This window comes from Salvelinus alpinus, chromosome 15 (assembly GCF_045679555.1).
Source record: "Salvelinus alpinus chromosome 15, SLU_Salpinus.1, whole genome shotgun sequence".
In the NCBI taxonomy this organism is placed as follows: Eukaryota; Metazoa; Chordata; class Actinopteri; order Salmoniformes; family Salmonidae; genus Salvelinus; species Salvelinus alpinus.
Window position 1 is genome coordinate 29,558,395 of NC_092100.1, and position 22,408 is coordinate 29,580,802.

The 22,408-nt window shown below is 45.0% G+C and overlaps 1 protein-coding gene and 1 pseudogene across 1 annotated transcript; one reads left to right on the forward strand and one right to left on the reverse strand.

Annotated features, from left to right (window-relative positions):
* Positions 1 to 298: 298 nt before the first annotated feature.
* On the forward strand, positions 299 to 3,831 carry LOC139539881 (transmembrane protein 170A-like). The gene is made up of 3 exons (XM_071343255.1): positions 299 to 440; positions 1,198 to 1,368; positions 1,505 to 3,831. Exons 1-3 carry the CDS (start codon positions 299 to 301, stop codon positions 1,633 to 1,635), a joined length of 444 nt encoding a protein of 147 aa, XP_071199356.1. The 3' UTR covers positions 1,636 to 3,831.
* Positions 3,832 to 5,813: 1,982 nt separating this feature from the next.
* Positions 5,814 to 22,408, reverse strand: part of LOC139539311 (capping protein, Arp2/3 and myosin-I linker protein 2-like) — a 37,270-nt pseudogene continuing 20,675 nt past the window's right edge.

A 22,408-nucleotide genomic window follows, 5' to 3' on the forward strand; every position in this document is an offset into this window, starting at 1 on the left:
ACGCGTTATCGCTTATTTTTTGTTGGAGAATGAATACCGTATTCATAATCGATTGCATTATTATATATTTATATGTTAATATGGTTTGGAAATTGTATTCAACAATTTATCAAAATTGTGAAATCCTTTTTGTGACCACGCCTCTGATGAGTCTGGTACGGCGTGACGCCAAATCAAGTTGTGTTGACATCAAGCTAACGGCTAATAACAGGAGATCAACCAACCCTTGTCGACTTGCTAGCTAGATCCAACATTAATGTTCTGATGGTGTTATTCGGATATTCGTGGTCTCGCACACATGCTCGTGGTGTTCTGTGCATTAGACATGCAGAACGGATATAACGAGATTGGGTTTGTGCAGCAAATTCTTAGCTTGAATTTGGTCCCTAGGAAAAATGGCACCAATCGAGGCAACGACACATCGCTTAGCGACTTCTCAGGTGAGATTCATTCCACAGCCCCTCTGTTCTACATTAGCCAGTTGAACAACATTATTATAAACTTTGTAACGTACATTTTTCGTTAACTATTATCCAGGTAACCGATTTAACGTAGCTAGTAATACTACTTAGTGAGCTACCACATTCATATAGACGCTAAACCTAAACTAAGGCGTCGTAACGTTTGGGTCCTTACGTTAGTCCATCATTATTGAGCTACTTAGCTAGCTAGATAGCTACTAGCTAGATAAGTTAACATGGCTACTACTGTAGCTAGCTATTGTGAATGCTAAACAAGTAGCTAGCTAGTTAACTTTAGCGGGCTAGCTAATCAAGTGCTAGCTAGCCAGCTGGCAATAACAACAAATATTATTGTGCAAAACGGACAACTTTAAATTACCCATAACGTTAGGTAATCCATTAGAGTAGCCATCAATTGTCTTTTTTGAGAGAAAGCATTGTTTTATATATATACCCACACACACTCTAATGGATTACCTAACGTTATGTATATATTACCAAACGTTTTATATATATATATATATATATGTGTGTGTGAGAGATGTTATATATATGTGTAATCATTAGCAGCTTGGATTATTTTGCAGGGTGATTAAGGGGTCAGTTTAACATAATAGGCACTGGATAGGGTAGTATTTAATTCAGAAGACATGTCAGGCAACAGGCATGTGTAATGTCTGTAAACTCTGCTAAACCTAGCAAGGCTATATGTTACTGCTTAGTTCCTTTGTTTCAGAGATGTGGTATGGAGTCTTCTTGTGGGCTGCTGTCTCTTCACTGGTGTTCCACCTACCTGCTGCTCTCCTGGCCCTCGCCACCCTGCGACAACACAAAATAGCCCGCTTCATGCCCATTGCCATCATACTGATGAGTATCGTGGGCCCTGTGTGTGGTGGTGTCCTTACCAGTGAGTTACTCACGTCATGTTCTGATAAGCCATCAACATAATCCATTATTGTACACGTAGACATAAACTACTCATTGAGTCAGTGTTCAAATTATTTTATACTTTTCAAAAACCAAAAATGTCTTTGTGCATGTAGGTGCCGCCATTGCTGGGGTGTACAAAGCAGCAGGGAAGAGGATGATCTCCTTGGAGGCATTGGTGTTTGGAGTGGGCCAGTCCTTCTGTGTCCTCATTATCTCCTTCTTAAGAGTCCTAGCTACACTCTAGCACTGGGACACAGGAACTCAAAGAGGGAGAGGGGGGGGAGGACATGCAATCAGCAGGACGGCATATGCAAGAAAGCTGTTCCTTCAGAGGCCTTATTTTCTATATCTGTTACCGGATGACTTTGTTTGATACATGATTATTTGCCAAAGTGGTATATTTCAGGGCTGGCCAGGGGCTCTCTGTTTTTCTATGTGTGTTATTTTTCATTCAGATTGTTGTGTGTTGCTGTTGCACTATACTCAGAACAAGCCTTCTCATTTTGTGTGTTATAGATGTATCATACACATAGCTGAGAATGAAACATTCCAGCATGCAGGAAATTTGTGCTCTACAATTTGAATGAGTACACTCCATTTACTGTCTCAATAGTTCCACAACCTGGTAAAGACTACAAGTCTGATGTGCATGCCTTCAGACAAACACTAAAGGAGAGCATTGTCTGCTCTGTTCCACCACAGACCAATCAGCTTAAATACAATGTCTTGACTGAGGTGTGATGTATTCACAATGAGGCACAGTGCTCGATGATATTGAAGTATAAATATCTAAGTCAGACATAGCTACAACTTTAAGCTTTGTTATTTCCACGTGTATATTTTTCTCTCTCTCTCTCTTCATATCCCAACTTGGGGTGTGTCTAATTATAATTAAAAAAATATATATATTTAAGTCCATTCCAGCTTCTTCTGTAAGCAGAGGCAATAGAGAGAAGTGGAGACAATGAAGAGAATGAAAGTTGCAAGTTCCCAATCTCTTTGTATATTGCTGAGCAAACCATAGGGAATAATGTTGACTAATCTCATATTTATTTTATTTTCCTTAAATATAATTTTTTCAATATTGTTAGGGTATTTTTAGATAGTTGATCTGTGGGTTATATCAGTGTATATACAAAATACTTTTTCTGAGAGAAATCTTTACACATAAGTTGCAGACTGTTCTAAGTTCTCTGGTGGCGTCAGTGTGCTTATATAATTTAATCTCTTTTGAGAACCTTCGCAGCATTGCTCAGTTTTTGTTAATGTTCTATTGGCCTTAATGATGGTAAAGGTGTACAGTATGTAGGAATAGTGTAATATATTGTTACTTTGGCATTGATTATGCTAAACTAATAAGAGGCAACCTCACTCTAAACCATGAATGTGAATCAGATTTCCTTAAAATTCCTTGTGGAATTTCTTCAATCTTTTTACCAAAGAGAACCTAAAACAAATGCACACCTGATTTTAGTTTTAACTGATAGCCCCCTTGTCCCAAAATCCTACTTTAATTAAGGGCTCTATTCAATCTGTATCGCTGAAGCATTACAGATTTCGGGGTGTAAAGGTAATTTCCGATTGAGCCGACATATGCAGTGTTTACTGTGAATGCAGTCTCTGCTAATGCTGAAACGCTGCCTTTAAATTTGATTTGTGCTGTAATGCTGAACTTCCGTGATACGGATTGAATAGAGCCCTAAAGGTTTCGGTATTGTGTCCAGACTTATAAATCATGAGCCGTGTGTAAAAACAAGGTAAAAGTCCAACTCAGCGAGAAAAAAGTCCCAATCCACCATAGAAAAGCACAGCTTTGCAGATGTCTCTATTCTAAGCCAAGAGTAGCAGACTAGTGAAATCAAGCATTACAGTCCAACAAAAAGCTTTTTATGTTTTGTTATTCAGCATGGCTACATGCATATTGTTCAAAACTATCAGCAGTGTAGTGGTCATTAGTGCAGTAACAAAACCACATCCTTTTCAAAACACTAGTGTGATGGACTGGTTATAGGAACAAATGATGATGGTTGGCCATCACACTATTTGGTAGTGGTTCATTATTGTAATGTAGACAGATTTGTGGTGATTAAAGTTTCTTAGCAGCAGGCTAGAGCTGTTCTTATGTCTGGCAGTAATATCATGAGGGGTGACATGTTGAAAGCCATGCTCTGCTTATCTGGGCCTTGAACACCTCAATTCCACAGAATGTTTATTTTTCTAAAGTTCTTTAACTTTCCTTATTGTAGCATGACTGCACACTACCTACTGTTTGTTATATAGCTAGTTGGTTTGTCTTGCTTTAAATAAATGAATGCTCTTTATTGCCCATGTGATTTTAATCTATGGATTGATTTTGGTTTTACAAGACAAGGTTGATTTTATTACATTAAATTAAAGTGCCAATTGTTAATATTTTCATGTAATAAAATATTTCAGGTTATTATTTGAGTGGTGTATTGATTTCAACTCATTTTGACTACTGCATTACACCTTGGTAGTGTGTATAGACCTCCCCACAGATGGATTATTTATCTCCTGCTCCATCTCTGCCTCTCCATACACACACACAGATGGCACTCCTGTGCTTTTACTACCTCCACCAGCCAAGTCCCAGTAGCAGCACGGCTCAGTGGCGGTCGGATGGAGTAATGTGGTGTTACCAGGGAGAAACTACACACAGATCACTCATGATGAGGGGGCAACTCTGTCTAGGCTGTACTCCATGTATTCCTGGCAGGCACCATGAGACAGCCTGGTGCTTTATGATCATCATGAAACATCCACATCACTGAGAAGTGAGCTAATATCGGTCTTCCTGGCTATTTCATGTTTTCAAAGCACTTCACAGGCGAAACACTGCTGTTTATTTGAATAATGACTAAATCAAGGTTTTGTCAATACTTTTTGTGTAGTATTTTGTAGCTTCGTACATCAAGTGATGGTTGTTAATATAAACAACAGTTATGTTGCTCTAGTTCCCCCTACCAACGGTTGTGTTGCTCTAGTTCCCCTACCAACAGTCATGTTGCTCTAGTTCCCCCTACCAACAATCATGTGGCTCTAGTTCCCCCTACCAACAGTCATGTTGCTCTAGTTCCCCCTACCAACAGTCATGTTGCTCTAGTTCCCCCAACCAACAGTCGTGTTGCTCTAGTTCCCCCTACCAACAGTCATGTTGCTCTAGTTCCCCCAACCAACAGTCATGTTGCTCTAGTTCCCCCTACCAACAGTCATGTTGCTCTAGTTCCCCCTACCAACAGTCATGTTGCTCTAGTTCCCCTACCAACAGTCATGTTGCTCTAGTTCCCCCTACCAGCAGTCATGTTGCTATAGTTCCCCCTACCAACAGTCATGCTGCTCTAGTTCCCCCTACAAACAGTCATGTTGCTCTAGTTCCCCCTACCAACAGTCATGTTGCTCTAGTTCCCCCTACCAACAGTCATGTTGCTCTAGTTCCCCTACCAACAGTCATGACGCTCTAGTTCCCCCAACCAACAGTCATGTTGCTCTAGTTCCCCCTACCAACAGTCATGTTGCTCTAGTTCCCCCTACCAACAGTCATGTTGCTCTAGTTCCCCCCACCAACAGTCACGTTGCTCTAGTTCCCCCTACCAACAGTCACGTTGCTCTAGTTCCCCCTACCAACAGTCATGTTGCTCTAGTTCCCCCTACCAACAGTCATGTTGCTCTAGTTCCCCTACCAACAGTCATGTTGCTCTAGTTCCCCCTACCAACAGTCATGTTGCTCTAGTTCCCCCTACCAACAGTCATGTTGCTCTAGTTCCCCCTACCAACAGTCATGTTGCTCTAGTTCCCCCTACCAACAGTCATGTTGCTCTAGTTCCCCCTACCAACAGTCATGTTGCTCTAGTTCCCCCCACCAGCAGTCAAGTTGCTCTAGTTCCCCCTACCAACAGTCATGTTGCTCTAGTTCCCCCTACCAACAGTCATGTTGCTCTAGTTCCCCCTACCAGCAGTCATGTTGCTCTAGTTCCCCCTACCAGCAGTCATGTTGTTCTAGTTCCCCCTACCAACAGTCATGTTGCTCTAGTTCCCCCTACCAACAGTCATGTTGCTCTAGTTCCCCCTATCAACAGTCATGTTGCTCTAGTTCCCCCTACCAACAGTCATGTTGCTTTAGTTCCCCCTACCAACAATCATGTTGCTCTAGTTCCCCCTACCAACAGTCATGTTGCTCTAGTTCCCCCTACCAACAGTCATGTTGCTCTAGTTCCCCCTACCAACAATCATGTTGCTCTAGTTCCCCCTACCAACAGTCATGTTGCTCTAGTTCCCCTACCAACAGTCATGCATACGAGCAGTGATGACAGTGCTCTTGATGACACTTCAGAATCAACTTTTTAATAATTATTAACAAGTATAGGTATGGATTTACACTCTTTAAAACATTTTGTTCATAATTTGTTTATTTTTTACATAATCTGGCGTGCAAGATAGAAAATAGACTCTACGCAGGTCAGTCCATGTGTTTCTCCATTAAGGGGGGTTCAGTTCTTTGGTCTGATGTTTCTGCCTGCGCTGTGTGCTGCTGTGAGACCGTCTCACCCCTATTCTCTGCTGTGCTCTTTCCCTCTACCTGACTGGCCCCCACTGGGCTTGGCCCTGGCTTGTCCTCTGTTACCGGCCGGCTGTCCTTCCCCTCACCCTCTCCAGTCCTCTCTTTCCCTGCTTCACCTGCTGTTTGGATGATTAGACAAAGCAGAGATAAGATTTTTAATCTCAAAGACAACACAGAACAAGATGGAACCTGCCTTTTTACAGGCAGAAAGATAAACCTAACAAAGTTTGAAAGAAAAGAAAAGCAATTGTTTCTTGATTAGATTAGTATTATTCAAGCAATCATTTCTGTTTAATCCAAAACAAGGTAATTCTAGACTTTAATATCTTGCACTTTATAGCATGCTGTGATGTAGATATTGACTGAGGGCTGCATGAGGGTTGTGGGCATAATGATGAAGCCTGGCTTTAATAAATCTTTCACATTAATTGTACCATGGGGGACCTGATATCCAGTCCTCCTCCAGCTCTGTAATTGAAGGTGATTAGTATATGAGATGTAATAGGATGGTAATGTCTCTAAAGTGCATGTGGTGCTGAGGCCCTGGTGGGTGAGTTATTATTATTTTTTACAGACAAATAGATGTGGACAAAGCAGAGGGAGGAGGAGCAAGTGGGCATATGCCCATTAGGCCAAGGCTCATAGGCCCCAAACTAAACATTTGTACATTTGGCACAGTGCCTCAAGAAGTGCATCCATTTTACAACCATACACTCATCTTCAAGATATCTTGACTCAATCTACCTTTCAAACCATATGTTCAGTCAGCAACTGTTCTTATTTCCCCCACCGATGCCTGCACCTCACACCCTGCACCCCTGCCCCCATACTCACCCTCCTCTCCCTCTAGCTGGATCTCACTACAGGTAGGGAGCTCCCCCAGGTTGGTACGTTTCTGGACTGGTGACCTCTGCAACCATGGCAATGCTAACTTCAGCTCTGATGGGAGGGAGGAAGAGTAAAGATGAACAACCTGCCTCAAATACATAATGTAACAGGGCATCAATGAACACGTTTAGGCTTTTCGATGTATTTGTACACAGTGACGCATATATGTTTTTAGTGAAGTGCTACCATAGGGGAAGGTGGAAAGGATGATAGACTATTTATTTATTTGGATCCCCATTAGCTTTTTCTGTAGCAGCAGCTACTCTTCCTGGGTTCCACAAAAAACACAGGACATGACAACTAAAAAAAACACTGATAGACAAGGACAGTCACACAAATTTGAAATACAACGACATACAAACAATACAACAAAATATTATCCAAACAATATAGCTAAGAAATTATGTGTGTGTCTGTGTGCGTGTGTTTGTGTGTGTTCCCTCACACTCCCTGCTGTTCCATGAGATGTTGTTTAAATCATTTTTATAAGGTCATTTTGCTGTTTGCTTGAGTAATTGGAGATGGAAGGGAGTTCCATGTGATCATGGCTCTGTATAATACAGTGCGTTGCTGTGAATTCGTTTTGGACTTGGGGACTGTGAAGAGACCCCTGGTGGCATATCTTGTGGGGTATGTATGAGTATCTGAGCTGAATGTTATTTGATTATGCAGACAATCTGGATTTTTCATCACAGTAATATTTCTCATAAAAACTAGAAGAGATGCAGTTAATCTCTCCTCAACCAGGAAAAACTGGCATGTTGTTGATATTAGTTCTGTATGTGCAGTTAAGGGCAAGGTGTGCTGCTCTGTTTTGAGCCAACTGCAGCTTTGCTTGATCTTTCTTTGCTGCACTTGACCATATTAGCGGACAATAATCAATATGGGACAAGACCAGAGCCTGAATAACTAGTACAGTTGATGTTTGTGTAAGAAAAGGCAGAACATATTTTTATAACAGACACACCCCTCCCCATCTTCACATACCCCACCTCATCTTCACATACCCTCCCCATCTTCACATAACCCTCCCCATCTTCACATACTCCTCCCCATCTTCACATACCCCTCCCCATCTTCACATACCCCACCCCATCTTCACATACCCCTCCCCATCTTCACACACTCCTCCCCATCTTCACACACTCCTCTCCATCTTCACACACTCCTCCCCATCTTCACACACTCCTCCCCATCTTCACACACTCCTCTCCATTTTCACACACTCCTCTCCATCTTCACAACTCCTCCCCATCTTCACATACCCCTCCCCAACTTCACACACTCCTCCCCATCTTCACAACTCCCCCCCTCTTCACACACTCCTCCCCATCTTCACACACTCCTCCCCATCTTCACATACTCCTCCCCATCTTCACATACCCCTCCCCATCTTCACATACCCCACCCCATCTTCACATACCCCTCCCCATCTTCACACACTCCTCCCCATCTTCACACACTCCTCTCCATCTTCACACACTCCTCTCCATCTTCACACACTCCTCCCCATCTTCACACACTCCTCTCCATTTTCACACACTCCTCTCCATCTTCACAACTCCTCCCCATCTTCACATACCCCTCCCCAACTTCACACACTCCTCCCCATCTTCACAACTCCTCCCCATCTTCACACACTCCTCCCCATCTTCACACACTCCTCCCCATCTTCACACACTCCTCCCCATCTTCACACACTCCTCCCCATCTTCACACACTCCTCCCCATCTTCACAACTCCTCCCCATCTTCACAACTCCTCCCCATCTTCACACACTCCTCTCCATCTTCACAACTACTCCCCATCTTCACACACTCCTCCCCATCTTCACATACCCCTCCCCATCTTCACACACTCCTCCCCATCTTCACACACTCCTCCCCACCTTCACACACCCCTCCCCATCTTCACACACCCCTCCCCATCTTCACACCCCACCCCATCTTCGCACACTCCTCCCCACATACTCCTCCCCAGTAACGTAAACTCACCCCATTCCGTACACATGTGCGTAACCGCGACATTCAAATGAGGCTGCAATGAAAACGAATGGGACTGTAGTGACTGTGTTGGCATCAAAATCCGGGGTGTGAACTACGTTTCGATTCAGCGTTGATTGACATGGTAATGGACTAACAGTATTGGAGAAAAGATTAAAAAACTGACCCCTCTGACGCTGTACGTTACATCGTGACGTGTCACTACGTAACGTACAGCGCTCATTTGCAACTCATTTTGTGCCGTACAGCCTGTTTCCACCAGGGGTAGCCCTTCTCTCGCAGATTAAAATCATGCTTAACCATATACACTTGTAAAAAAACTTCATGATTTTTGTCTAAATTAATATAATTATTGCTAATATTAAACTAATATTTCATGACTAGGGTGCCAATTGCATTTTTTTGCGCGTCATTACTGCGAGCCATCATGACACTCAAAAGCCGGAACAGCTGCAGTTCACTTGTGAGGCTAACGTTAGCGCAGCCCTAAACCCCTCTTCAAATTCTACACAAACCTTCAAACAGGTGATAAGACATTACATAAACTCTTTACGTTTTATTTACATTTTAAAGTTGACTAGTTGGACAAATCGGGTGAAAAAAAACTGTTTTCTTCACCCAACATATTTCCCCCTTTCAAGATCACTTCGTAGCCTTCGCTCCCCACCCGCCATTTTTAAAAAGACCCGACGGAGCTCATTGCCTTGTGGAATTATGCAGAGATGGGCATCATGAGGGTCTCCTCATTCATTTTGTTGGAAAGGGGATAAATTGTGCTTTACATTGGTATTCATATTACAGTTGATCTGGAAGTATTACGTTTTTTGGGCGCAAAAATAAGGTCAATTTTACGGACCAAGGCGATGTACAAAAGTGAGTGAGTTTACGTTATATACACACAGTATAGTCTTTGTATATGGCTTTTATCATCTGCAGTAACCAGTGGTATACAGCAGGAGGTGTTCTCTCTCTCTCTCTGCTGACGAGCTCACCTTCGGGGTCCAGCAGAGCAGCATGTTCTTGGTGGAGCGAGTCCTCGTAGACGGACACAGCTCTCCGCTGGGGAGAGGGCTTCATGCGGGACTGGGGTTTAGGAAGGCTCTCTAGGGGATGACCAAGACACACAGGAGTTAGATACACAATTACACACACAGTGACACCAAGACACAACTCGCGGTGGATTTAGGCTTGACACTTAAGTCACAGTGACATTCATGTCCAAAAAGACCAGAGCAGGCATACCCAACACATGTTTGGGATGCCATCCTCTGCCATAATGTGGACCCAAATAACATCAGGGTGCTACATATTGGTGGTGGACTGTGCAATACACTGTACATTAATGTCATTCAGTCATTCAGCTAGTGCACTCGAGTCAAAACCAATACAGTCCGACTTCTGGCAAATGGATTCCCAGGATTGATATCAGCTCACTTTGATTATGTAAAATAATCTTTCTAATACAGACAAGTGCATTAGGTGCTGCCATGCACAAAATATGTTACAGTATATGAAAACAAAGAGAGATACCAAAGTAATTATTATGCTCTGAGCATTCACTGTGATTGCATTATTTCATAGTAAGCTTATAATGAAAGACAAAGCATCAGAGAGAGTGGGAGAGACAAAGCATCCGAGAGAGTGGGAGAGACAAAGCATCCGAGAGAGTGGGAGAGACAAAGCATCAGAGAGAGTGGGAGAGACAAAGCATCAGAGAGAGTGGGAGAGACAAAGCATCAGAGAGAGTGGGAGAGACAAAGCATCAGAGAGAGTGGGAGAGACAAAGCATCAGAGAGAGTGGGAGAGACAAAGCATCAGAGAGAGTGGGAGAGACAAAGCATCAGAGAGAGTGGGAGAGACAAAGCATCAGAGAGAGTGGGAGAGACAAAGCATCAGAGAGAGTGGGAGAGACAAAGCACCCGAGAGAGTGGGAGAGACAAAGCATCAGAGAGAGTGGGAGAGACAAAGCATCAGAGAGAGTGGGAGAGACAAAGCATCAGAGAGAGTGGGAGAGACAAAGCATCAGAGAGAGTGGGAGAGACAAAGCATCAGAGAGAGTGGGAGAGACAAAGCATCAGAGACAGTGGGAGAGACAAAGCATCAGAGAGAGTGGGAGAGACAAAGCATCAGAGAGAGTGGGAGAGACAAAGCATCAGAGAGAGTGGGAGAGACAAAGGGAACAGATACAGAACATAAAACTAGCTTGGTATTTTTCTGCACAGACAGAAAAAACATTATAGTTAGTCAAGTATTTTTTCACAAATTAAAAAGTGTGCTCAGACCTGGAAAGAAGAGGGGTGAGTGATACTGTATGTACAGTGCATTTGGAAAGTATTCAGACCCCTTCTCTTTTTTCTACATTTTGTTGTGTTATGCGTTATTCTAAAAACAAAAAATGTTTTAATCCCTCATTAATCTTCACATAATACCCCATAATAACAAAGTGAAAACTTATTTACATAAGCATTCAGACCCTTTGCTATGAGACTCGAAATTGAGCGCATGTGCATCCCATGGTTACTCTGACAGAACTCCAGAGTTCATCTCTGGAGCTCTGTCAGAGTGACCATCAGGTTCTGTGGAGATGGGAGAACCTTCCAGAAAGACAACCATCTCTGCAGCACTTCACCAATCAGGCCTTTATGGTAGTGTGGACAGACGGAAGCCCCTTCTCAATAAATGCACATGACAGCCCGCTTGGAGTTTGCCAAAAGGCACCTGAAGGACTCTCAGACCATGAGAAACAAGATTCTCTGGTCTGATGAAACCAAGATTGAACTCTTTGGCCTGAATGCCAAGCGTCACATCTGGATGAAACCTGGCACCATCCCTATGGTGTAGCATGGTGGTGGCAGCATCATTCTGTGGGGATGTTTTCAGCAGCAAGGACTGGGAGACTAATCAGGATCGAGGGAAAGATGAAGGGAGCAAAGTACTGAGAGATCCTTGATGAAAACCTGCTCCAGAGTGCTCAGGACTGGGGCAAAGGTTCACTTTCCAACAGGACAACAACCCAAAGCACACAACCAAGACAACGCAGGAGTGGCTTCGGGACAAGTCTCTGAATGTGCTTGAGTGGCCCAGCGAGACCCCGGACTTGAACCTGATCTAACATCTCTGGAGAGACCTGAAAATAACTGTGCAGCAACACTCCCCATCCAACCTGAGAGCGTGAGAGGATATGCAGAGAAGAATGGGAGAAACTCCCCAAATACAGGTGTGCCAAGCTTGTACCCAAGAAGACTGAAGGCTGTAATCGCTGCCAAAGGTTTTTTCAACAAAGTACTGAGTAAATGGTCTGAATACTTATGTAAATGTGATATATCTGTTTTTTTATTTAGAATAAATGTAATAAAAAATTATAACCTGTTTTTGCTTTATCATTATGGGGTATTGTGTGTAGATTTAGTCAATTTTAGAATAAGGCTTCAACATAACAAAATGTGGAAAAAGTAAAGGGGTCTGAATACTTTCCAAATGCACTGTATGTATACCTTCAGTGACTGATTGTGCTCTCTCAGTGCGCTCCCTGCTCTCCAGAGAGCTGGGGTCCCTGTGTGGCGATGGGGCAGGGGGAGTCTCCTTGCGGGAGGAAGGACTGGTCGGCTCACTCTGCTGGGTCTGGGTCTGGCTCTGGGACGGCTCTGGCTCTGCTGGCTGGGTCTGGGTCTCCGTGGCTGTGTTGGGCTGCCGGGGGACCCCCGGGGATGTCCTAGCGGCAGCAGGGTGCTGCTGGGGGGCTGGGAGGGGGGGTTTGGCTGCCACTGTGGGTTTGGGAGGGAGGGGGCCGATGGGACGTCCTGGGAGGAGGGGCTTGTCTGTTCTGAGAGCCTCCACGCCTGCTCTGATTGGCCGCCTGGTGTCTGAGGGGAGAAGGGAGGTTGCACTGAAGTCATTGCTTCAACATTATATTTACATAAAGGCTTGGAGCAAAACTTTTTGGCTCGAGGGCCATATCGGGATTTTGAAATTCAATGGAGGGCCGCATTTTTTGGGGGACAATTGTTTGTTAAAATCAATTTGCGGGGGCCTCCCGAGTGGCGCAGCGGTCATAGCACTGCATCGCAGTGCTTGAGGCGTCACTACAGACCCGGGTTCGATCCCAGGCTGTGTCACAGCTGGCCGTGAATGGGAGACTTATGAGGCGGCACACAATTGGCCCAGCGTCATCCAGGTTAGGAAGGGGTTTGGCAGGCTGAGATTTACTTGTCACATCGTGCTTTAGCGACTCCTGTGGCCGGCCGGGCGCATGCACTCTGACACGGTCGCCAGGTGCACGTTGTTTCCTCCGACACATTGGTGCGGCTGGCTTACGGATTAAGTGGGCATTGTGTCAAGAAGCAGTGCGGCTTGGCTGGGTCGTGTTTTTCGACCTTCGCCTCTCCTGAGTCCGTACGGGAGTTGTAGCGATGGGACAACACTGTAACTACCAATAGGATACCATGAAATTGGGGAGAAAAAAGGGGTAAAAAAATACAAATAAAACATTTATTTGTATTTTATACATTTTTTGTCTCGCGGGCCGGATTGAAGTCCTCGGCCTGGCTGGATACGACCCAGTGGGCCGTACTTTTCCCCCCATTGGCTTGGAGTATAGATGGATATATTACATGGACATCCATTCACTAGATTTAAGTGTCAGAATTACCTGAAGCTGATGTGGACATAGTGCGAGGCTTCATGGACGTGGGTGGTGGTTCAGGTTTTTTGTCAAGAATTGCACCTGAGAAAGAGTAGAGGATTATAGCAAAATGGGAGGTTCACCTACACATACTATGAGCCTCTCCATACTTGAAGCAGTCTGACACACAAAATAAACAAGAAATCCACACAAGAAACAGCTAAGGGAGCTTTCACTGTTATCTTTAGAGCTCTATTGGCTGATAGTGCTGAGTTCCCCTCTGAGTGAATGTGTGAACTGATCCCTGACCTCCAGCACTGAGTGACAAAGGGCAGTAATGACTCCCAGGCTAGCCGGTCTGCGTTGCTCGGACTTCCCATGAACCTCTCTGGCCTGCTCTAACCTCAGGGTCAACGCCAGTCACAACCCAGCTAGCACATAACGTTCTGAGACCCATATGTTTCTTAGAGCTTGGTGAGAGTGTGGTTGTCCTATGGTTATTTAGCATACAGCCTTCCCACAACATTCTGGAAATGGTGCAGGATAGTTGCTTGGCTTTGGAACATTCTCAGCACAGATAAGGAACTTGACAAAATAACGTTATTTTCTTGGTATTTAATTGGTTTAACAGAACGTTTCCTAAAAGTATCAAACATTTTTGGTAATGTTCTAGGAATGTTCTCCAACTGGTTTGACATTGGGAATGTTTTCAAATAGTTCAGAGAACATTCAGAAACAACCCACTGGGCACAAACTGGTTGAATCAATTTTGTTTCCATGTCACTTCAATTAAATATGTTGAACCAACGTGGAATAGACGTTGAATTGATGTCTGAGCCCATTGTGAACGTTCTTCTGTGGGAATTTCAGTACTTCAGCATAACGTTTCCTCATGGTTCTATTTAAAGTCATGTTCTTCGAACATTAAGAAAACTTTACAGAAAAACCACAAGAAAACATTAGTAACGTTCAAAGAACGTTATAAGAATGTTATTGAAAAACATATACATTCCGTTCTCAGCGTCAACAAACTCTCTCTATCCTTTATCTTTTTAAGTGTGTTCAGGTGTGTTGGCTGTGCCCACTAATGAGTGCTTGTTTCCTTTGAAATTGGGTCTGTTTGAATAGACTAAACTGAACAGCTTTGTATGAGTTAAAACATGGCATGCTAGCTCCATCCTGGTGGTGCAGTGGACTAATTCCATGGATAGAAAACAGAAGATCATAGGTTCATCTCACTGATGCTGTGTCACAATACAAAAATAAATGTTTGGATGATTAATGTCTAAGCAAAATAATTTCCATGTCTCCTATCTGTGCATGGAGTTCTAAACAGTTAACCTAAGCTAGCAGTGTCATTAAAAGTCTTATTGAAACATTCAGTAAAAGTTTTAAGGAAGTTATTCAAAAACCTCAAAATAACCGTTAATAAAACCTCACAGGAAAACTTTCAGGGAACCATAGTAAAACATTCTGAGAACCTCCCTGCAATCTAAAAATGTACATTCCCAGAACAAGTGAAATCTTTACTTCCGTTCTCAGAACATTTAAAAAAACATTCTGTTTTACCAGTCAGGAAATGTATGGCTTCGTTCCGAGAACCAATAGGAAACCAGAAAACGTACATTCCCACAACTTCCAAGGAACCAGATGTGCTAGCTGAACACTGTATTTATACATGCAAGATTGATTTCTCTGATGGCCTTTACCTCATTTGGCTTCACACTGGCCTTTACCAGAAATAAGCACAGATTCTACATTTCTATCAAATTGATCTAGATTCCTTCTTCTTTTCAAGGGGTACACAAGAGGCCAACAACAGCAGTTTACACTTGCAAAGCATCTACCGTCAAATCGCATCCCTAGTGCTACAGCAACACTTTTACTTGACAGTCTACAATTCAACAGTTCTAAGAGGAGATATCTACATGTAGCACAACCACCCGACTCTAAGTTGACAAAGACTGCATTTCTACAGCAAACCTGAGATGCTGTCAAGCTCCCGTCGGCAGTAGGGGATTTGTACATACAGTGTGATGAGTCACACTGAGTCACACAGGGAGTCCCAGACACAGCTGAGGAGGTGTGCGGAGTGGCTTACCTTCGGAGTTGGTTTTCCTCAGCTCCTCTTCTTTGTTCTAAAGGAAGATATAAGAGAATGTTATTCATGCGTTATCCTCCCATGTGCCCCTACCTGGACTGATAAGGCACGCTGCAGTGGATAAGCTGCAATATCACAGTCTCAGGATTAGGTACTATACTGAGATATTCACTGCCATGGCACATTACATGAATGTCACAAAGGTGCTGTAATCCTAAGTGAATCCCAGCTGGGCGCTCGGAACATAAATAGAGGAAATAGGGAGGAAGAGAACAGAAAGGGTAGTCCACAACCATCAATATCACACACAAACACACACCTGGCTGCTCTTTGTGTCTGCAGGAGGTGTCTTGGCCACCCCCATGCGGTGGAGCATGACGTGGAGGCGCTGTTCAAAGCTGGATGTGCATTCAGATGCGTGTTTCTGAAAGTGGATGACCAAAAGCATTTTTTGAAATTATGTGCATTTTCTTTAGAACTAACTCCATGTGTTTTCTGATCACTAGTGCAGAGTGGTACCTACCTTTCCGTGTGCGGCAGCGCCATCCTCCAGGCCTGTCAGCAGGATGAGGGACTGGGACTTGCCCTCCCTGAGCGAGCGCCGTGTGGCCTTCAGCCTCCTCTCTCCATCTGGGGTCTTGCTCTTTTCCAGGGTCCGGCTCTTCTCCCTCTCCACCAGGAACCCGCCGACAGGGCTGATGATGGGGCTTGGGGTCAGAGCGCTGGGGGACACAGATGTCACCTCCTCCTGGACGGGGGCACTGGTGGGCAGGGTTGTGGGGATGCTGGGGACATCAGAGGGTGCGGTGGAGGCCATGGTGTTGTCCTCTGCTGCTCTTACTGTTTTGGTGGCATCAGAATCATTAACACCGGTCGCCTTAGCACCACTCTCTTCTTCTAACTTCCCCTTCTCTCTCTCCCGCTCTTTCTCTCTCTCCCTCTCTTTTGCCTCCCTGAGCGGTCTGATTAGATCTGTGATGGAGGTCTTTTTGACCTTGCCCTCCGGCCCACCCTCGCCCTTTGCCCCCCGGCCAGCACGGACTTTCTTGAAGGCGAAGAAGTCCCCAAACTTCTTCTTGATGTTTTTGGAGGGGGCGGTGGAAGGGGTGGTGGTTGTGGTAGTAGTGTTGGAGGTTGTTACGGTGGAGGAGGAGGAGGAGGAGGAGGAGGTGATAGAGGTGATAGAGGTGGTAGAGGAGGGCGGGGCCAGGGCAGACGTGCTGGGAGGGGCAGGGGTGGTGGAGGTCGACGCTGTGGGTTGTGCTTTGTAAGGGACCTCCTCCCTCTGCGCTTTTCTGCAAGTGAGGTGAGGCACAAAACAGCAACAACACTACTGAGTCTCCATTCAGTGGTGGTGCTTGTTCAGTGTTCATACTATCTAGTGCTGGGATCAGTGGGATGCTGTGTATTTGGGATACAGTGTTTTTAACCACAGTAGACAAACATTAGTCTAATACATTCTGTTATCTTTCTGTTGCTACAGTATGTATGCATGGTGTGTGTAGCGATGTTTGTCTACACGGGAGTGTGTGAACATGCATGTGCAGAGGGTGTAGGTGTAGAGAGCTAGTATGAGTGGGTTTGTTGAGTGTGGGTGCATGCAGTACATCTATTCTGTACGTGTCAGTATGCAAAGGTGTATGCTGTTGGAGGTATACGGATACTTACAGCGGGTCATCAGGGATGATCTTCTTAGTGAAGAACTCCTCTACTCCCTCATCCACCCTGCCCATGGTCTCATTGGCTTCATTCTCTTCACGCTCAGCTGCCTGCTCCTGCACACACACACATGTACAAAAACACAACCAAAAGATCATTGCGACTCAGTATATGCAAAAGTGAAGGCACTGTGGTTCATCTGCCACTGTCAAATCCCCCTGTAGCGTTGCCAAAAAATAAATGTTTGCTTATTGGCCAAGCCAGCATCGCATAACCAATAAGATAAGTGGCTTGGAGAATGCTTATGGTAAAACCATTGTGTGACTGATCAGTGTAGGCTGAGTACACTCTCACACTCACCGTACACATAGTGATTCATATGTTTGACAACAGATATGCAATAGATAAAAATATATGTTTATGAACAAACACGGACAAATACACCCACACAATCACACACACAATAGATCATCCTCTCTATTCTATAGAACACTGTGTGGCTGTGGCAGAAGCAGTGTGTGCAGGCACATCTGTGCTTCAGGTACCTGGAGAGAACACAACCCCTCAGCCCTGATCCCCCACCATGTGACTGGACTTCTTAGACACACCCTTTCCCCACCACCACTCTCTCCTCTCCCTCTGTTCCAGTCTGAAGAGTAGCTATTTAGTTTGGATCAAAATATGATCATTTAAAAGATGAATTATTCACTGTTATTTAGCAGGCTGGTGGGAAGAGCAGTTCACACTAACTCTCTTCCTGGCTGTCTGTCACTTACTCAGATACAAACAGGCAGTCCACAAAATTTTGACCGGTAGTATTGGCTGACATTTTTCAGCAGTGGGAAGAGACAGAGTGAAGGCAAGGACTGTTTTCTCAGTGTCTCTCGCGCGCACGCACGCACGCACGCACGCACGCACGCACGCACGCACGCACGCACGCACGCACGCACGCACACACACACACGCACACACACACGCACACACACACACACACACACACACACAGTAGGCTAGTGTTTGAGACGTTGTTCTGTATTTAGCCAGTCTGTGAGTGTAGCTGCTGCTGAACAGACTGTGAGAGAGTAGTCTAAGGCGCGGTGGTTACAGTGAGCAGGAGAACCTACACCCTGCAGAACAGAGCTATAGCAACCGTATACAAATGGAGCTCCATGCTGCATGACAAACGGATTATAAATCATTTAGCACTTCTCAGCCAATCAGAGAGCCCCGATCCCCATCACTCCACTCCATCTTCAGGAAGAGAAAAAGACGTGCCATAAAACACAAGGATGGTGTTTCCACTGATGACTAACAACACACACTAACCCTTTCATACATATACCCTGTCTATACATCTAGCACAGCAACACTTTCTTACTGATGGACTGGTAGGTAGAAGGGGGGTGTCTATTGGTTTCTCCCTAATGAAGAAGGGGGCAGGACTTTACTGTCTTTGCAGTGCATTGTCTAATGTGGTAAATAGAACATCAATAGGTGGACTTTTCGCAACTACAGTTCATGTCTATGTAGGTATAGGGCTCTGGTCATCCAATAATGTCTCGCACTAATTCTATAATTAAGCCATAAGGCCAGAGGGGGTGTGGTATATGGCCAATATACCACGGTTAAGGGCTGTTCTTACGCACGACGCAGCCCTTAGCCGGGGTATATTGGCCATATATCACAAATCCCTGAGGTACCTTATTGCTATTATAAACTGGTTACCAATGTAATTAGAGCAGTAAAAATACATGTTTTGTCATACCCGTGGTATGTGGTCTGATATACCATGGCTGTCAGCCAATCAGCATTCAGGGCTCAAAACACCCAGTTTATAATAGTCAATTAACCGTATAAAAAGGAGAGCATAAAATGGAAGACAAATCTCTGACATATGGTCTGACATGTCCTGTCTGATAATATGAGGTCTTGGATTTCAAAGAATCGTCTCCCACACATTCCCAGGGAATCATTCAGTAGGAGTTCCCACCATTTGCAGAATTCAACTGCCAGGCTCTGTCCAATTCCTCATATACCACTAGACTGGCTGTGTTTTGGCTTTAACATAGCACTGAGTGATGGCAAGCGAATGGTTTATGAACAAACCTCAGATGACTCTATTTATTTATATAGCTTCCAGTTTATTTCCAGTTAGTCAGCACCTCTACACTAAATCATTTTATCTGGGTGTGCTCCAGCTCCAGCTTTTTATTAAACCTCAGATGACGACATCAGTTAGTAAGAAGCTCTCTCTCTGCAACATTGAGGCAAGATGTTTTAGGGGGAGGTAGCTATGCCGTTATAAAAAATCAAATGCAGATGACCTTACATTTCTCTACAGATGTAATAAAATCAAATGCTACGGACCCAGCAGAATGTGCAGTGCCACCACCACCACCACCAATCACAGTGAGTGTTACAGCAGTGTGACAGTAGACCCTGTAGACCCTTCCTTCTCCACCGTCAACACAGCCAGCAGCCCTCCAACAACCACCACCTGGCCCCATATTTCACCAGGCCAACTAGCTACATTATCACACATTAGAAACATTCACATAGCATAAACCTGCTTGTGATACACATGCATAAAAACATATACATGCAAACACACACAAAAAAAAAGAATTCTGCCTTATAACACACTTCTTCCATTCCATAGATGGGTAAAGCGGTTCTTTCTGCCTCTCATCCTGCCGAAGCTATCTCTGTGGAGTCGTCCTCTCCAGAAAATCTCTGATCAGAGCTGGTTGCCCGTCCTGCCTGAATGTACACTGACCCCAGAGACCCAGATAATAACACAGGGTTTAACACACTAACAATTACTATACAGGAGCACAGGTAACCATGGACAACAGCAATGGATATGCTGTTTCAATTGCGTTACAGACACACAGGTAACCAGGGACAAGAGCACAGGAAATATAGAAATACACAATTGCGTGCACCTTGAATACAGTCTATATAACAATGTGGTGGCACCGTGTGCCAGTAAATACAACACAGTGGATACAGACACCTGGTTAATGTGGTATTAACCCAATTGTACAGTGTTACCTGTAATAACAACAATGAATCACTCTACAACACCAGTGTAGCACCACTAATGACAACGGCAGCAGGCAAACAGACACACACACAGACAGACACATATAATGTTACAACGAACACCTTATATCAGCCATTTATATTGAACTAGTTCTGCTTATAAGATGGCTGCAGAATTGTTTTTCACACATAACAGAGAGCTAGCTGTCTGATCAGTTGGCAGAACAGACAGTGTCAGGGGAAAACACATACACACCCACCCACCCACACCCACACACACACACACACACACACACACACACACACACACACACACACACACACACAACTAGACTGCCACCAATCAGCACGGAGCTGATTGTGGGACATTTTAATCAAACACGACAATGAATACATACATGCAAACACAGACACATGACCAGTTCCCATTGACAATCCTTAACAATATTCCACCGTAAAAGAGGGAATGTCCTAAAAGCATTGACGGGAGAGTAATCGTGGAGGGGGGGAGGGGCGGAGAGCCGGTGAGCCCACCTTGATGTAAAAACATGAATAGTAAAAATTCTACGGCAGTCACACAGAGCAGAATAGAGCTATCCAGAATCAATATGGAAAGACATTGCCCTGTTCTGACAGCTCCCACCCCAACTACTGAGAACCACAGGGACCATCGTTAATGCAGGGGAAAATATGGAGAAAACACACAGAAATGGCTCCTCAACACATCAACAGCTAAAGCAGCAGCACTGACAAGACGGTGAAATAGAATCAGATAGACAGAGAGAGGGAAAGAGGCTGGAGATGGAGATGAGAGAGAATGTCTAGCGCTGAAAGCCACTGACACTGCCTCTGCTGCTGTGGCTGCAATAACCTGAGAACTACCATCAGAACACTGCTTCCCTCCCCCATTCCCTCTCCCTCGCTTTCTCTCGCTCTATCTCCAACATTCTCTCTGCTCTGCTCTGATTTTTTTCTCCCCTCATCTCTCTATTTCTCTCCATCCCTTCTCATCTATTCCTCTCTCAGAAAGCAGCTCTGTTGCTACAATTATCCTCTCCCTGCATCCCCCCTCTCTTCCTCTCTCTGTGCCTCCCTCCCTTTCTTCCCTCCATCCCCATCCTCCTTGGTCTGTGATCGTCGTGTTGCCTCTTACCTGGGGCTTGCTGGGCGGCTTGCTGTTCCGGCGGTTGGGTCTGGGCCTGGAGCGGGTGTAGTGCCTCAGTGTGTGGCCTTCGATGGGCAGGTCCATAGGGGGCTGAGGAGGTGCAGGCTCAGGGCGCCGGGGATCACTGTCGCTAAGAGCCGCGGCAGCAGCAAGAGCAGCGGCAGCATCCGCCTCCCTCCCTGTGTGGGAGGGGCCTTCAGGTTTCAGCTGGCCTGCCACTGTGACTGACAATAACGTTGTCGACGACAGCGCCCACCCACTCCCTCCTACCCCTGAGACCTCCCCTCCTACTTCCTGCTGATAATAAATGCTCTCTCTCGCCTGCTGCTCCGTGTCTACATCCAGGACACCTGCAGAGAGAGACAGAGAGAGGGAATGGTACCAACCTACACAGGCACCGGGTGTGTGATAGAATGCATGTAAAAACAGGACAACTAACTATAATGTGGCGTTATCACACTAAGAAGGGATGTGAGATAGAATGGGAGAGAGAGAGAAGGATGGTGGTTGAGAGAGTGTTGATGAAGAAAGGGAGAGGAGAAGAGGACAAAGAAAAAAAGCAGAGAGCAAAGCGACAGAAAATATGGATGGAAGAGGAATCAGATGGATACCTTTAACTATAGGCTTCACGGCACAGAGAAGAGAGGAGACTAATCAGACAGATTTACAACACTGAATCTAAACAATGGAAGAGAGAGGGAGGGAGCAAGAAAGAGATGGAGAGAGGGAGCAAGAGAGAGCAAAATAAAAATACAAGGAGAGAGATGGTAGTGAAAGAGAGCGCAGGTAGCGTCAAAACAGGGAGAGAGAGGCAAAGGAGGGGGAGGGGTTGTGTAATGATTGTACACAACCCCTCCATCCCCGCCCCCGTCCCCCCAGTGAAACTCAGTGGTCTGAAAGTAACCCGGCCATGCTCCAGTTAGCCACAGCCCTTTTTATTGGACAGGCAGAGCACC